Source organism: Triticum urartu, chromosome 3A, assembly GCF_056163025.1.
Source record: "Triticum urartu cultivar PI428250 chromosome 3A, HENAU_Tu73, whole genome shotgun sequence".
Taxonomy (NCBI): domain Eukaryota; kingdom Viridiplantae; phylum Streptophyta; class Magnoliopsida; order Poales; family Poaceae; genus Triticum; species Triticum urartu.
In genome coordinates, this window is record NC_141875.1 from 686,920,864 (window position 1) to 686,937,164 (window position 16,301).

At 43.9% G+C, this 16,301-nt stretch overlaps 2 protein-coding genes across 2 annotated transcripts; both read left to right on the forward strand.

Annotated features, from left to right (window-relative positions):
• The first annotated feature begins 8,677 nt into the window (after positions 1–8,677).
• LOC125549239 (sugar transport protein MST3-like) lies at positions 8,678–10,371 on the forward strand. Its single transcript, XM_087517177.1, has 2 exons — positions 8,678–9,136; positions 10,318–10,371. Exons 1-2 carry the CDS (start codon positions 8,678–8,680, stop codon positions 10,369–10,371), a joined length of 513 nt encoding a protein of 170 aa, XP_087373303.1.
• A 1,631-nt stretch (positions 10,372–12,002) lies between these two features.
• Positions 12,003–13,405, forward strand: LOC147981610 (sugar transport protein MST3-like). The gene is made up of 2 exons (XM_087517176.1): positions 12,003–12,288; positions 12,696–13,405. The coding sequence occupies exons 1-2, from the start codon at positions 12,018–12,020 to the stop codon at positions 13,403–13,405; spliced, it is 981 nt and encodes a 326-aa protein (XP_087373302.1). The 5' UTR covers positions 12,003–12,017.
• Positions 13,406–16,301: the final 2,896 nt, after the last annotated feature.

Here is a 16,301-nt window from a genome sequence, read left to right on the forward strand (position 1 = left end):
CTTCATACTGCTTTGGAGGCATGCCATCTTTTTCGTGCAAACATTGCAGGTCCTCCCGTGCCTCGGGTGTATCTTTTGTCTTCCCATACACATCCAAGAAGCTTAGCAGATTCACTCAAAGGTTCTTCGTCACGTGCATCACGTTGATTGAAGAGCGGACCTCTAGGACTTTCAAGTACGGTAGGTCCCAAAATATAGATTTCTTCTTCCATATGGGTGCACGTCCCTCAGCGTTATTCGAAACAGCTAGTCCGCCGGGACCCTTTTCGAAGATTACGTGTAAATCATTGACCATAGAAAGTATGTGATCACCAGTACGCATGGCGGGCTTCTTCCGGTGATATTCGTCGCCTTTGAAATGCTTGGCTTTCTTTCGACATTGATGGTTGGTCGAAAGAAATCGACGTTGTCCCAGGTACACATTCTTCCTGCATTTGTCCAGGTATACACTTTCGGTGTCAGCTATACAATGCGTGCATGCGTGGTATCCCTTATTTGTCTGTCCTGAAAGGTTACTGGGGGCGGGCTAATCGTTGATGGTTACAAACAGCAACACGTGCAGGTTAAATTCCTCCTGTTTGTGCTCATCCCACACACGTACACCGTTTTCATTCCACGGATGTAAAAGTTCTTCAACTAATGGCCTTAGGTACACGTCAATGTCGTTGTCGGGTTGCTTAGGGCCTTGGATGAGAATTGGCATCATAATGAACTTCCACTTCATGCACATCCAAGGAGGAAGGTTATACATACATAGAGTCACGGGCTAGGTGCTGTGATTGCTGCTCTGCTCCCCGAAAGGATTAATGCCATCCGCGCTTAAACCAAACCATACGTTCCTTGGTTCACCTGCAAACTCAGCCCAGTACTTTCTCTCGATTTTTCTCCACTGCGACTCGTCAGCGGGTGCTCTCAACTTCCCGTCTTTCTTATGGCCCTCTCTGTGCCATCGCATCAACTTGGCATGCTCTTCGTTTCTGAATAGACGTTTCAACCGTGGTATTATAGGAGCATATCACATCACCTTCGCAGGAACCCTCTTCCTAGGGGGCTCGCCGTCAACATCACCAGGGTCATCTCGTCTGATCTTATACCGCAATGCACCGCATACCGAGCATGCGTTCGAATCCTCGTACGCACCGCGGTAGAGGATGCAGTCATTAGGGCACGCATGTATCTTCTGCACCTCCAATTCTATAGGGCACACGACCTTCTTTGCTGCGTACATACTGTCGGACAATTCGTTATCCTTTGAAAACTTCTTCTTCAATATTTTCAGTAACTTCTCAAATCCTTTCTCAGGCACAGCATTCTCTGCCTTCCACTACAGCAATTCCAGTATGGTACCGAGCTTTGTGTTGCCATCATCGCAATTGGGGTACAACCCTTTTTTGTGATCCTCTAACATGCGATCAAACTTCAACTTCTTCTTTTGACTTTTGCACTATGTCCTTGCATCAATAATGACCCGGTGGAGATCATTATCATCGGGCACATCGTCTGGTTCATCTTGATCTTCAACAGCTTCCCCCGTTGCAGCATCACGGTATTCAGGGGGCACATAGTTGTCATCGTCCTCTTCTTCTTCGCTATCTTCTATCATAACCTTATTTCTCCATACTTCGTCCAAACATTATAGTGTGGTATGAAACCCTTATAAAGCATGTGGGTGTGAAGGATTTTCCGGTTAGAGTAAGACTTCGTATTCCCATATATAGGGCATGGACAACACATAAAACCATTCTATTTGTTTGCCTCAGCCACTTCGAGAAAATTATGCAGGCCCTTAATGTACTCGTAGGTGTGTATGTCACCGTACATCCATTGCCGGTTCATCTGCGGGCTTTATATATAATTATGTGTGTCAAAAGTAAGAAAATTAGACAAGTATCTATCTAAAGTAAGAATTGTTTTTCTTTCAGAAAGAAGATAAGAACAAGAGGCTCACCACGGTGGTGTCGGTGACGAGATCAGCGCGGGCGATCAACGGCAGTGAAGACGGGGACGGGACGTGACAGACCGCTAAACCTATGCAAATCTTGGGGAAATGGAGGAGGTCCAGCTTCGAGAGGAGAAAACATAACTAGCATGGCTCAGACATTTCATCGAACACCTCATGTGTATTGGAGGTGAGCTAGAGCACCCAAATGCCCTCCTCTCGCCGGTCAAAAAAACAGAGCAGTGTGGAGTGCTCTGCTTGTCGGCGAGGGGATATATAGGCAACTCATTTGTCCCGGTTCGTGGCTGGAACCGAGACTAAAGGCCCGCCTTCTGTCCCAGTTCTAGGCACGAACCGGGACCAATGGCTGTGGGTTAGGAGCGAGGCCCATTGATCCCGGTTCGTGCCTAGAACCGAAACAAATGGGTCCACATAAACCGGGACAAATGCCTCCCAAGGATCGGCCGGGCCTCTGGACGCACGAACCAGGACGTATGTCCTCATGGGTCCCGGTTCTTAACCGAACCGGGACTAATAGGCTTGGCAGGCTCTAATCACAGCCCTATTTTCTACTAGTGAGAGGTCCTAGGTGTATCAAGGTACGGTAGCTCCTGACCGCACCCTCTGGAGAGCAGGATGCCGGCCGAGACGCGGTGCCAATCAGACTTTTTCTTGACTTGTGTTGCACCAATATATAAATAAAGGGCTGGCGCCGGAAAGGAAGGATGATGCGGCTTCATTTAGCTTATTCCTCCATTCGTTATTTGTTTGCTTCACGTACCAGACACCGACATTGTGAAATCGAATCAGTGGTTTATCTTGGTGGGAGCACTAAGTACATACTCCTGACAATTTGCTTTGCCAACTATTGCAAAGAGAAACACCTGTAACCACCACGTGACATATGTGGTAAACAATCCAAACAACTCAAAAAAAAACACCTATAACCCTTCAGTTTCCGTAGCTCTAATTATGCGCAACCATACATGTTGTAGCCTATATAAAATGACACTAGTAGAAAACGGGCCATTAGCACCGGTTTGTAAGGGCCTTTAGTGCCGGTTATGGAACCGGCACTAACGTTTCGGCACTAAAGGCCCCCCCCCTTTAGTACCGGTTCAGCACGAACCGGTGCTAAAGGGGAACCACGTGGCACGAGCCAGCTCCGGGGGCCGGGAGCCCTTTAGTACCGGTTGGTAACACCAACCGGTACTAAATGGTTGTTGGTTTTTGTTTTATTTTGTATTTTTCAATTAAATTTGTGTTATCAATTTAATTTAGGATTGTTTTACGTTATAATGAGTTGTAGTCGTCATCATCATCATCATCATCGCATATTAATAAATAAATAAACTCTAGCTAGCTAAAAATCATCGTAGTTGTCTAATTACCACTATTTAATCATCATAGTCATTACCGCGCTAGCTATCTAATCATCATCAACGCTGGCTAGCTTAAAGAGGAAACATTCACTTTGTAACAGAAGCAAAGATATTATCAAGTTCAACATAATCGTCACCAAGATCAAAGTTCAGGACACGGACATGAGACAAGTACTAATTAAGAGCATGAACTAGTAGCTACTGATCCTGCTGCTCCCTCTCAGGTAGAATAGCATAGAACATGTATAGCTCTCCTGATTCATCATACTGGAGCATGCAGATGAATCTGTCTCCTAATCTTGGGTTGCGCTTCACCTTACTGCCCCCTAGTACTTCTCTGCGATCGTTAACAATTTTGCTCCAATCTTTCACTATTAAGCATTCTTCGCTTTCAGAAATCCTGAATGCACTCATGTGCAATGTAGGAAATCTTGGTCGTAAGCTAACCATTGACATGCGACCTTTTGTCTCGATCCACTGAGGCACAACTGTCATCGGAAGTCCCTGTTGAACAACATCGTATAGTAATTAATATACTAAGCAATGAAAGTTTAGCTTCAAAAATAATGTATGCAAAAGATGCACTAATCAAGGACAAATATTTAAAATCTTACCATCTTTTGATTATAGATGTGACCGTAGTTCAATACGATCACCATTGGTCGCACGTTTTGAGTACTAACATTTCTAAGTTTAGGAAAAATATTTGTCTTGACAGTATTAAGATCCTCAAGCCATGAAACATAATGACTTATCTCCTTGCAGTTTAGTTGAGCCCCGGGGCAGTAGTAGGTCCTGTCTACCAAGCGCCGGACATGTTTGCTTGAACCGAAATAAGCTGACAATACAAATTAGTTGTCAACTATTTTTGAATAAACTGTATGAAAGACATAAACATATGCATGCATGGTTGAGAAAAACTCACCAAATGGTAGAACTGGAGGCATTTGCACATCGACCCAGATGTCTATATTACCTTCAATATCATCTTCCGGACGAATATCAAAGGTGATAACCATATCAGGCTCAAATGCATAAGCCTTGCATAGTGCTTGCCAAGTTTTGCATTCAAAATGGGTGTATGTGTCTCCATTATATAATTTGACGTTGAAAGTATACCCATGCTCCGTCTTCAAGTAAACTCTCTTTACCTCCATATCATCTATAGCACTAAAACCTATCTTATCCAAGACAAAAATTCTTGCATGGCAGGGGATGCGCTATAGTAGAATAGTGAAAATTTAAAATTATAAGTTGAAGCAAATGAAGCATAAGTTTTGCATTCAAATAATAATTGACAAAGTGACTTACTGTATCAACTTCGAATGTCTCATCCAGCTTGATGCTGAAGCGCCTACCATCAACAAGGAAATTTTGGTCGCACAGGCCGCGCTGGTCTTCACAGTGTTCGCACAAAATAAAATCTTTTTCGTTGTCAGATGACATTTCCTATGTTCATATAGGTGAAACATTAAACACCTATATCTAGCCAAATATATATTCATCTAACATTTGACATTAATATATCTAACTATATATTCAATTGACATTACTATATATTTAACTTTTCTATCTAATTCATCTAACATTCGACATTAATCTAACATTTATATAAACTCAAAATATATAAAAAAATTAAATAAACAGAAAAACTCATTAACAAATAATATTTTAATTAGATCATCAAATCTCAGATACCTAAATTTTTCTTACTAAAAATAAACTAGTTATATTAATTATTGAACTAGTTCAAATCTCATATACCTAAATTTTTCTTACTAAAAATAAACTAGTTATATTAATTATTGAACTAGTTCAAATCTCATATACCTAAATTTTTCTTACTAAAAATAAACTAGTTATATTAATTATTGAACTAGTTCAAATCTCATATACCTAAATTTTCTTACTAAAAATAAACTAGTTATATTAATTATTGAACTAGTTCAAATCTCATATACCTAAATTTTCTTACTAAAAATAAACTAGTTATATTAATTATTGAACTAGTTCAAATCTCATATACATAAATTTTCTTACTAAAAATAAACTAGTTATATTAATTATTCAACTAGTTCTAATCTCTAGTTCGACAATTTTTCTATCTAGCTAATTCATCTAACATTCGACATTAATCTAACATTCGATCATCTAATTAACTTTTCTGAAAAACAAAAAATAAGAAAAAAAATGTGTGTGTATGTGTGTGTATACGTATATGTGTGTACGTATGTGTGTATGTGTGTGTATGCGTGTGTGGTATATGCATGTGTGTGTGTGTGCATGCGCGCCGCCCCGTAAGTACGAGCGGGGGCGCCGGCGTTCGGGGCGGCGGCGGGGACGGACGGCGGCGCGCGGCGTTCGGGGCGGACGGCGCGCGGCGCGGCGGCCGGGTACGCGCGAGGAGAGAGCGAGATACGTACGGACGGCAGCGCGGGACGACGACGGGACCGCGTCGCGGGACGACGACGGACGGCGGCGCGTGGCGTTCGGGGCGGCGGCGGGGACGACGACGACGACGGGCGACGGGCGGCGACGACGGGAGCGGCGCGCGAGAGGTTGACGAAAAAAGTGGGGAGATGTAAGGCCTACTTTGGCCAGGCAAAGAGGCGGGAAGAGCAGGCCTTTAATACCGGTTGGAACCACCAACCGGTACTAAAGGGGGGCCTTTAGTACCGGTTGGAGCCACCGACCGGTACTAAAGGCCTTGCGCTGCTACCCCAAAGTTTAGTCCCACCTCGCCCGGCGAAGGGCAGCTGCACTGGTTTATAAACCCAACCGCGGCTACCTCTTCGAACTCCTCTATATAGCAGGCTTCTGGGCCTAATTAATTAGGGCACGCTGCCCTGTGGGTCTGCTGGCCCTCCTGGGCCTGCATTTGCACACCCTAGGTCTGGTAGACCCACAGGGCAGTGTGCCAACAAATTTGCTATATAGTTTTTTCTTTTCTGCATTACTTATTTTCTTTGATTTATTTTTGATTAGTTTTTATATAGTTTTTTCTTTTCTGCATTATTTATTTTCTTCTATTTATTTTTGAGTAATTTTTTTGTATGGTTTTTTTATTTTCTGCATTATTTATTTTTGTATAGTCCGAAACCCTGATACTCGTGTAGACCCACAGGGCAGTGTGCCAACAAATTTGCTATATAGTTTTTCTTTTCTGCATTACTTATTTTCTTTTATTTATTTTTGATTAGTTTTTATATAGTTTTTTCTTTTCTGCATTATTTATTTTCTTCTATTTATTTTTGAGTAATTTTTTTGTATGGTTTTTTTATTTTCTGCATTATTTATTTTTGTATAGTCCGAAACTCTGATACTCGGAAAGAGTTTGTCCAATTTGTACACGAAGTGCGTCCAGTTTTTGCCGTGACCCTCTCTACTCTTTCGCGCATGCTATGCGGGTGATATGATAATACCATGCTAAGTTTCAACATTTTCAGGATTCATTTTGTAGTGATTTTCAATTTCACGGTCATTTAGCTCTATAAACAATTAGGTAAATGACCGACAAACAAAAAATGATGTCAGAACATGTTCGAAATTGATGATGCCGCTTTAAATGCTGCATACTGAACACAAAAGAAGTCCGGAGTTTAAATAAGTTATTAAAAATAAAAAAGAGGTGCAATGCTGGTTAATTTGCTTCAAGCCATTCGGAATAGTGTAGACTGCACTGCACATAGCTCAGTGCAATCTATAATATTCCGCAAGGCTTGAAGCTAATCAACATGTAGGTGAGCATTGCAACTCTTCGTCATTGTCTGTGCACTCACGGCTTATAAACCGCTCATACTGCCTCTCTCTTGGCGAAGATCACAAGATAGTTTGGTTAAATTGCATTACTTGTAAGTCCAGTTAACATGGATGCTTATGATGCAAGAGCAACAGCAAAAGTGAAAATTTGGCACAAATAGGTAGTTGTGTAACTAAAATAGGTAGGAGGAGAGATAGCTCTTATGTCACAAAAAAGAAGTTGTATCAAATCTTTTATGTCGGATCTAGAACAAACCAACCGGTATCGCCATCATACAGCCCAACCGTGGCTCGTGATGCATATATATGCATATCAAATGCACGGTTGGACGTATGATGGCGAATCCGAATGATTTGTATTCAGTCGATGAACTGGTAGATGTATGCAGTCGATGAACTGGTAGATGTATGTAGTCGATGAACTGAAAGACTTATGCAGGGAAGGCGAGAGGTGGGCTAGCTATATATAGGGTCGTCTGGCTCACAAAGTGATTGTGGTAGTTTCGATCCAACGACTCACATGAGCTAGGAAGAAACACACCCTTGATCCAACGACTCGCAAGAGCTAGAAAGAAACACACGATCCGTGTGATTCTTCCTGATTGGTGGGATGCACATTAGTACCCACTCCGGACTCCGAAACCCTGATACTCGGAAAGAGTTTGTCCAGTTTGTACACGAAGTGCGTCCAGTTTTTGCCGTGACCCTCTCTACTCTTTCGCGCATGCTATGCGAGTGATATGATGATACCATGCCAAGTTTCAACATTTTCAGGATTCATTTTGTAGTGATTTTCAATTTCACGGTCATTTAGCTCTCTAAACAATTAGGTAAATGACCGAAAAACAACAAATGATGTCAGAACATGTTGGAAATTGATGACGTCGCTTTAAATGCTGCATACTGAACACAAAAGAAGTCCGGAGTTTAAATAAGTTATTAAAAATAAAAAAGAGGTGCAATGCTGGTTAATTTGCTTCAAGCCATTCGGAATAGTGTAGACTGCACTGCACATAGCTCAGTGCAATCTATGCTATTCCGCAAGGCTTGAAGCTAATCAACATGTAGGTGAGCATTGCAACTCTTCATCATTGTCTGTGCACTCACGGCTTATAAACCGCTCATACTGCCTCTCTCTTGGCGAGGTGGGACTAAAAACAGCTTGCCATAAACTCATTAGTACCGATTCGTGGTAAGAACCGACACTAAATGGTGATGGTGGGGCCATAGCCTGACCGCAGGCTGATGCAGCCTCTTTAGTACCGATTCGTGGCATGAACCAGTACTAAAGGTTCGCCACGAACCGGTACTATTGATCGCCGCCACGAACCGGCACTAATGTACACATTAGTGCCGGCTCTAATTCAAACCGGCACTAACGTGCTTCACGTTTGACCCTTTTTCTACTAGTGTGAGTATATAAACGAAGACAAATATCCATTTTTTCTGACTTCGTCTGTGGAATAAGCAGACAACAGACTGAGTTAAGCTCCGCTCCTCGGTGGCCTGACGGAAGCCCGGCATTATATATTCAACTTCGGGAAGCTCGTAGTCAGTAACTTAGTATTCGTCCATCCGTAGCTGTGATCAGACAGCTATGGCCGGCGGCGCCATTGTGAACACGGCCACCGGAAAGCAATACCTTGGCAAGCTTACCCTGTATGTCGTCTTCGCCTGCGTCGTTGCCTCCACCGGTGGCGGCCTCATTTTTCGGTACGATATCGGCATCTCAGGTGGCGTAACATCCATGGACACCTTCCTCTTAAAGTTTTTCCCAGAGGTGTACCGGCAGAAGCAGGCTGCGAGCAAGACCAACCAGTATTGCCAGTACGACAACCAGCTGCTGCAGGCCTTCACCTCCTCACTCTACCTCGCTGCCCTCGTCACCTCCTTCTTCGCGTCTGCTGTCACCCGCATCCTCGGCCGCAAGTGGTCCATGTTAGCCAGCGGCTTCACCTTCCTTGTGGGAGCCGCCCTGAATGGCGCCGCCCAGAACCTCGCGATGCTCATCGTTGGACACATTCTGCTTGGCATCGGCATCGGGTTCACCAATCAGGTACGAGACTGTTCACTACGTTGATTCTTGTATATGTTGCCATGAGCCCATGACATGAGATGTGTGTGGATCCCGAAAATTCAAAACAGGCTGATTCATTTAGCTATTTCAGTTGTGTATATGTCACCCTCAAGTTAACATCGCAATCCCTTATGCAAATATATGTCGCCCTCAAGGTCACATCAAAATGCTGCCGTATGCAAATATATGTCTCCCAAGTGCAACCAAGAAATTTCCAACAGGTTTGACTGCTTTGTTGTTTGCCTCATCACTAGGTGGTTTGTATCTTAATTATTATTAATTAACTAGATGATGTATGCATCGTGCATTGATGTAGGAATCGTGTGAAAATAAATACATAAAAAGTAGTTGTTTAAAACAATCTTATTTTATATTTACTAATTGAAAGCACCATACGAGGCACACCATATGAGGCTCCACGTTAAATCTAGAGGTTAGGAAATTCCATCCATAGGATTAACTAATGATGAAAAAATAACAATCCGATGATGTGCCCTACATGGCCGCTTCCACCCACGTGAGAGAGGAGGACTCTAATAACTTTTTTATGTGGACGCGGGGACTCTAATCTCTTTCCATCTCACTCGGTAATAAAAAAATTGGAAATACAGGATTAAATACGTCTAATCCTCACTGCAGCTACTAATTAATTCCTGTCCTCAACAAGCCGCCGTGTACATCTAATCCGCTGGAGGACAAATTGCCTCCTGTCGTCAACACCCTCCACGTGCGGCATCACCAATCGATCTTTCTGAGATCCAACGTCGCAGCCATGTAATCGGATCTCGCTGTACGCACCAGCAGTCGTGTGTTTTTAAAAAACCATGACTTTTAAACGCTAGTGAATTCATGACCATCCAATAGATGAGGTGAAGTGCTTAAGAGGTCCATGCCACGAGATGACGGGGGGCACTGGGCTACTGGCCGGCAGCAGGCCAACAACACCAGTATATTCTTTGGTCTAACTGCACAAGCCGGCTTCATCGTTCCTTCGGTTGTGGCTATCTCATGTTCATGCTTTTGCTCTTTGTGAGCCTTTTTGTTATTTGGGACTTGGAGACGTTGTTGAACTTTGCTTATTAATAAGATGGCCGCATGCATCACTCCGATGCAGAGGCCGGGGGATAACCTCCTTTTCGGAAAAAAAATGTGTGCTCCAGATTTGTGGTAGTTCAGATGATTGGATACATGTGTCAAATTTTCTGATACTTTGATGGAAGGCGTGGTAACTACATAATTTTCTCTATTTTCTCTGAATTAGGAGAAATAAATATTAATAATGATTATATCCTAAAATCTCCATGCCAATATACTGACATAAGGTAATAAAAGTAAGCCTTATGTCTGTCAGCCGTTAGAAAAATAAATATAATCTGATGTTGCGTAACAGAAAAAAAACTAAGAAAACAATACAACAATATCTATTGACGCAGATATTGTTGCTAGGATCTGCTCAGTATCATATATGTGGCTCGAGTATCACATATTTGTAGAAGAAATTAAAATCATATTATCTATCTGATGTAGTTTAAGAGAAAAAACTAAGAAAAAATTATTGCATTTCATGTAATATAAATGGGCTCAGTATCACATCTGTCCGGACAGAAAACAGTGCATGGATTCACTATGTATCATGAGTGAAATGAATTACATCATGTACTCCTGAATAAAACATTTTGCGTGCATATTTTATGTAAATATGATCTCAAAAACAATATGATATAATAAAGGTAATTTTTTTACCGACGGCATGCTGAAAGTCTTCAAACCATAACACCAAACTTCATCATAATTTTTGGGGAAAAGGGCAAGAAATGATACATCCACCGAATTTTGTATTTGCAACACTATAGCCACCAATACGGAGGCAACCTTTATAAAACTGGAACGGTGTTATAACTATTATAAAACCAAACTTCCCCGGGCATGGCGTCACACAACAAGAATATCACCCACATAAGTGTGACATAATTGATGGTTGGAAAGGATATGCATGCAAACAGTACATTCACAAGGGGGTGGAGTGGTTTAACTCAATTTTTTTCGTATAGCAAATCAGAAAATAAATACTTCTACAATGATCGAATAGCATCCCAAATGCCCCTACGTTTAAATAAAAAAATACTAGCCCGTGCAGATGCACAGGTTTGATGACTAGTTAAACCTAATGGAAATAAAAATGTAAAATTATTCTCGGTACACATTTCAAAAGCAATAGAATAAGTGCATCAGAAAGTGATGTATCAAAAGAGAATCATTGAAACAGAACTTAACATGATGTCATCTTTAAAAAAATGTGAGCAATGAATTATCTCGTTTTTGCTCCGAGGTCCAACACAGATGCCGTTCATGACCATACAATAATCAAAGAAAAAATAATAAATTGTGACTCACATGCATAACTTGATACCCCTAAAAATACTTGCATGACTTGGTGAGGTGGCATGGCTCACATGAAAAATATTAATGCAAAGTTGAAGATGTTGGCATGTGTGTATATTCGTCTTCTGGAGGTACTGCTGTGGAAGAACCTCTCACGGTTCTTGTACTTTCAAATGTGGTGGTCAGTGTTGTTTTATGTTGTTGTGCGCTGTCGTTTGTTTTCAGCATGATTTTTCTGGGTCGTCTCTTTTTGTTCTACGTGCATCCTTGATGTCTTGACTAACTATACATCATGTTCTTGGGTGAAATTAGAATCACTCTCTACGAACGAGAAATGTGTTGGCCTATGTAAAAATATAGTCAACGTCTATCTCATATTGTGATCTAAAAAGGGGGAAATCAAGCACACCAGCTAATTTAGTTGAATGATTTTACTGGTATGCATGGATGCAGTCTGTGCCGGTGTACTTGTTCGGAGATGGCACCGGCGCATCTCCGTGGCATGCTCAACATCGGTTTCCAGCTCATGCTCAACATCGGCATCCTCGCAGTGGCCCTCATCAACTATGGCACTAACAAGATCAAAGGCGGCCACGGTTGGCACGTCAGCTTGGCACTCGCGGCCGTGCCTGCAGCCATCTTCACCGTCGGCTCACTCTTACTCCCTGACACCCCTAACTCACTGATGGAGGAGTGCGCGGACCTGGTGGCGGCGAGGGAAGTATCAAAGCTAGTACAATATCCGTGGCGCAATCACTACCAAAAAAACTGGGGTTGCCGACGGCCAAATCTATGCCGACGGCCCCCGTCGGCATCTATGGACCTATGCCGACGGCCAAGGATAGGCCGTAGGCGTAGAAAAGCCGTCGGCATAGACCTGACACGTGGCGAGCAGGCGTTGGTCAGGACTTGACGGCGGCCACCGTTTGGAGGTAACGTTGCCGACGGCCAGGGCCGTCGGCATAGATGTACGGAGACCGTCAGGATAGGACCTATGCTGACGGCCTTTCTATGCCGACGGCCTCCCAGGCTACGCCGACGGATATGTTGCCGACGGCCCTATGCCGACGAGGGCCATCGGCATAGGCCTGTCCCGACGGCCAGTCAGGGATATGCCGACGGCCAGGGCTGTCGGCATAGGGTGCGATTCCTGTAGTGAATATCCTGCAGCGCAAGTACCGTGCGCAGCTCACCATGGCCGTGCTCATCCCCTTGTTCCAGCAGGTCACCGGCATCAATGTCATCAACTTCTACGCGCCCGTGCTGTTTGAGACCCTGGGTTTCAAGGGAGACGCGTCGCTCCTCTCGTCGGTGATGACCGGCAGCGTCCTCGCGCTCAGGTCGGTGGTGTCGATGTTTGCCGTCGATAGGCTGGGGCGGCGGAAGCTGTTCATGCAGGGCGGTGCGCAGATGCTGGTGTCCCAGATCGCGGTGGGAACTCTTATTGCCGTGATGATTGGGACAAGCGGGGTGGGGGAGATGCCCAAGGGATATGGGGCGGCGGTTGTCCTCTTCATCTGTGTGTATGTGGCGGGCTTCGTGTGGTCGTGGGGGGCGCTGGGATGGCTGGTGCGGAGCGAGATCTTCCCTCTGGAGGTTCGATCGGCAGGACAAAGCATCAACATGTCGGTGAATATGTTCTTCACCTCCATCATCACACAGGCCTTCCTCACTATGCTCTGCCACATGAAGTTCGGTCTATTCTACTTCTTCGCCGGTTGGGTTGTGGTCATGACCGCCTTCATCGCGTTGTTCCTTCCAGAGACCAAGAACGTGCCCATGGAGGAGATGGTACTCGTCTGGAAGGGACACTGGTTCTGGAGCAGCTTCGTCGGAGACGACGACATCCTCATTCAAGAACCTTGAACGGAGATGAATATGACATATCATGGAAACCTCATCGTAAATGACAACATCCACATTCAATATCCTATTGAAGCATCTTCAGTAGTTCCCTCAAAAACCTCTTCCTATTTCCTATAAGTACGTTTAGGGGTCTGTCAACAAAGTTATTGGATTTGAATTGCGTGCGGACGAAACAGTTTCCCTATAAATTCGATCTTAAAATCTGTTTTTCCGGCTTCTGTTTACACTAATGCATACATATCTAGACAAGACCATTTGACCATCAAATACTCCTACATTTTTGTCTTTAACACATACTCCCTTCTTCCCAAAACCTTGGGCTAACCTTTCTCAAGAGTTATAAACATCTAAGGCGTGTTAGCACCGAGCCCCTGATATTCTCTCTTGTATGGTCACAGTAAACTAACCATTGCTAATGGTGGATGAGCCAACCATGCTTCTAAAAGATATCATGGAAGAAACTTTTTATAACCATGGCCACTAATTTGCGAGAAGCCTTGTGCTAATTTCCTTACCAAAAGCTTATACACCCTACATAATGGGAAGGAGGAAGTATCATTCATCCTAATTTTCAAATCCACAAGTATGGATATTAAAATTCACACATAATAAATGGTTGAAATGCATTCAAAGTAAACATGAGGAAGTTCAACGCCCATATAGCTCCCACAAGTGCTCCACAAGGTCATCACAAAATTGTTCATGCCTCCTGGAGTCTTCAATCTATCAATGCACTTGAGAAAAATCTTGGAAGACGATGTTCATCCCTGCTTGAGTTCCCAAGAGCTATGTAAATTTTGTTTCCCTCATTCTCGTACCAAAATTCCTATGGCTGACCTCGCTCGGTCTTCTATGGTCATACTGTGCATGATGACACACACAGTCATGATGCGCCATAAAAGTTGTTTATCTCAGAATCTTGTGGGGCCACAAACAATGGCGAAGCAAGCTTGCAACACCCTGATTGCTAGCGCGACATCTTTCCTGCAGCGAGTTGATTCTTCAAGGCATGGCGTCGTGCTGTGCCCAGGAGCAATAATTAATCAAATTTTTTTGACCCACCCACCACTCATCTGATCGCCAACATCGAAGATCTCACCGACATCCTGGAGGACGCAGCCGAGGAGCACAAGGACAAGGACGAGGAGATGTGCAAGTTTGCGGACAGCCTACAACCAGCCATGGCGCCATTATGCACGTGGCATGCGGCCTCGATCCAGGAGTTCTAAATGGTAGATACGCTCAGCTTCATGGCCGGTGATGAAAGCAGTGAGGTGGTACTATGTGATGCGGAAATCGACATCGCTACCTTGGATATGACAGAAAAATATACCATATATGTGTGTTTTTAGGTGTTTTCTAATAAAAAATATTCAATAAATTTCTTATGTTATCAAGGGAAAAATACTTTACCTATTTTTGCTTCATGTCTATTTGCAGGATTATTGAACACTTGTACAATCCACGTTTGGTAATAATTAAAGAAGTTACAGTTCAAGTTCCACATGCTATGGACTCAGATTCGAATGACACAGACATAACTGACTTCAAATGCATATAACTTTTGCGTTCGAACTCCAAGTTAGGTGAATCTTACTTTGTTGGACTGCTTATCTTGTGAACATTCCTACGTCATTAGATTCACCTTCAAAATTCGTCCCGATCACGTAGACATCACCGAAACAATCTGATGTTGATGCAGAATCCAATTCAAACTACAAGTCAAACGATGATGTGTCACCTTTACTTGGGCCCATGGGTCTTGTATGACCTATGTTTGGTTTTCATTGCCTTGCACGTGTGTCCATACCCTTGGTTACCACACCTTAGTCCTATATAAGTAGATCAAACCCCTAGCGTTTTTCTTAGGTTATATTTAGTTAAAGGTTAATTAGCCATTGTGAGGTAGTTCGATTGCATCCAACGACCTGGCCAAGATTGCTATCAGAACCCCACTTTTATCAATACTTCATCTATATCCACAATATTTAGATTGTTTTTATCATATTCTTTCTCGTTCTTCGATGTCTTCTAGGAATAGATATTTGGGGTTATGCTAATCTTGTTTCGGGATCGCCATTAACCTCCACGAAATTAGTTTAGATAGTAGTAAGTAGCAACATGGTTGGACGTTGTAGTCGGATCGTCAATCGATAGTTATCATCTCAACGAAAGATCTTCCCACAAGAGATATCATTGTGGAATTGGTTAGAAAACCGCCCCCGTGTCACTTCCTCCCCATGGCGACACAGGCGGCGGTGGCGCATCTCTAGCCTTCCTCCCCTCCTCCCCGCCCTCTCCCTCGCCCCGGCCGGAAACCCCCCTCTGGGAATGTCCAGGAGGGAGATGGCGGCAGCGGGCCTTGTTCCTCTGGTCGATGGAGGCTCGTTTGCGGCGGGCTACGCTAGGAGGCGTTAGCTGGTGGCGGTCTGTCTGGTGATGCTCTGGGCATCGTGCTGGTTGCATGGAGGACCGCCAGTGAGGCCTCGGTGCTCGGCGGTTGTTGTGGCTGCACGTGCGACGACTCTTTGGCCCAGATCTAGGAAACCCAATTTGATTGTTCCCGCATTGGCCTTCGAGGTCTTCTGTCGCGTGGTTGTGATCCTACTCTTGCAGCGTGGACCCGTGCGGTTGGGCGTGGCAGTGTGGCACGACACACACACGGTGGTGGCTGGAGCTTGATTTGGGTAACAGATAGCCCGATCTTTGCCCGGGTGGGCTGTGGCCGGAGTAAGCTTTATCAGACGAGCGTCCTATCGGCCGTCGCTCATCTGTGGTTCGGATCACGGCAGGTTCGTGTCGCGTTATGCTTTGGTTGTGGCTTTCGTTGTGGCCAGATTATGCACCAGACGACGTGGTTCTGTAGGATCGAAAGTATGTCTAGAGGGGGCTGATT

Excerpts from the sequence above, each read along its gene's own strand:
- LOC125549239 (XM_087517177.1), top strand. The coding sequence starts at position 8,678 with ATGGCCGGCGGCGCCATTGTGAACACGGCCACCGGAAAGCAATACCTT. Across the intron at positions 9,137-10,317 it reads GCATCGGGTTCACCAATCAG|ATTTGTGGTAGTTCAGATGA; the intron begins GTACGAGACTGT and ends TGTGTGCTCCAG.
- LOC147981610 (XM_087517176.1), top strand. The coding sequence starts at position 12,018 with ATGGCACCGGCGCATCTCCGTGGCATGCTCAACATCGGTTTCCAGCTC. Across the intron at positions 12,289-12,695 it reads GCTAGTACAATATCCGTGGC|TGAATATCCTGCAGCGCAAG; the intron begins GCAATCACTACC and ends CGATTCCTGTAG.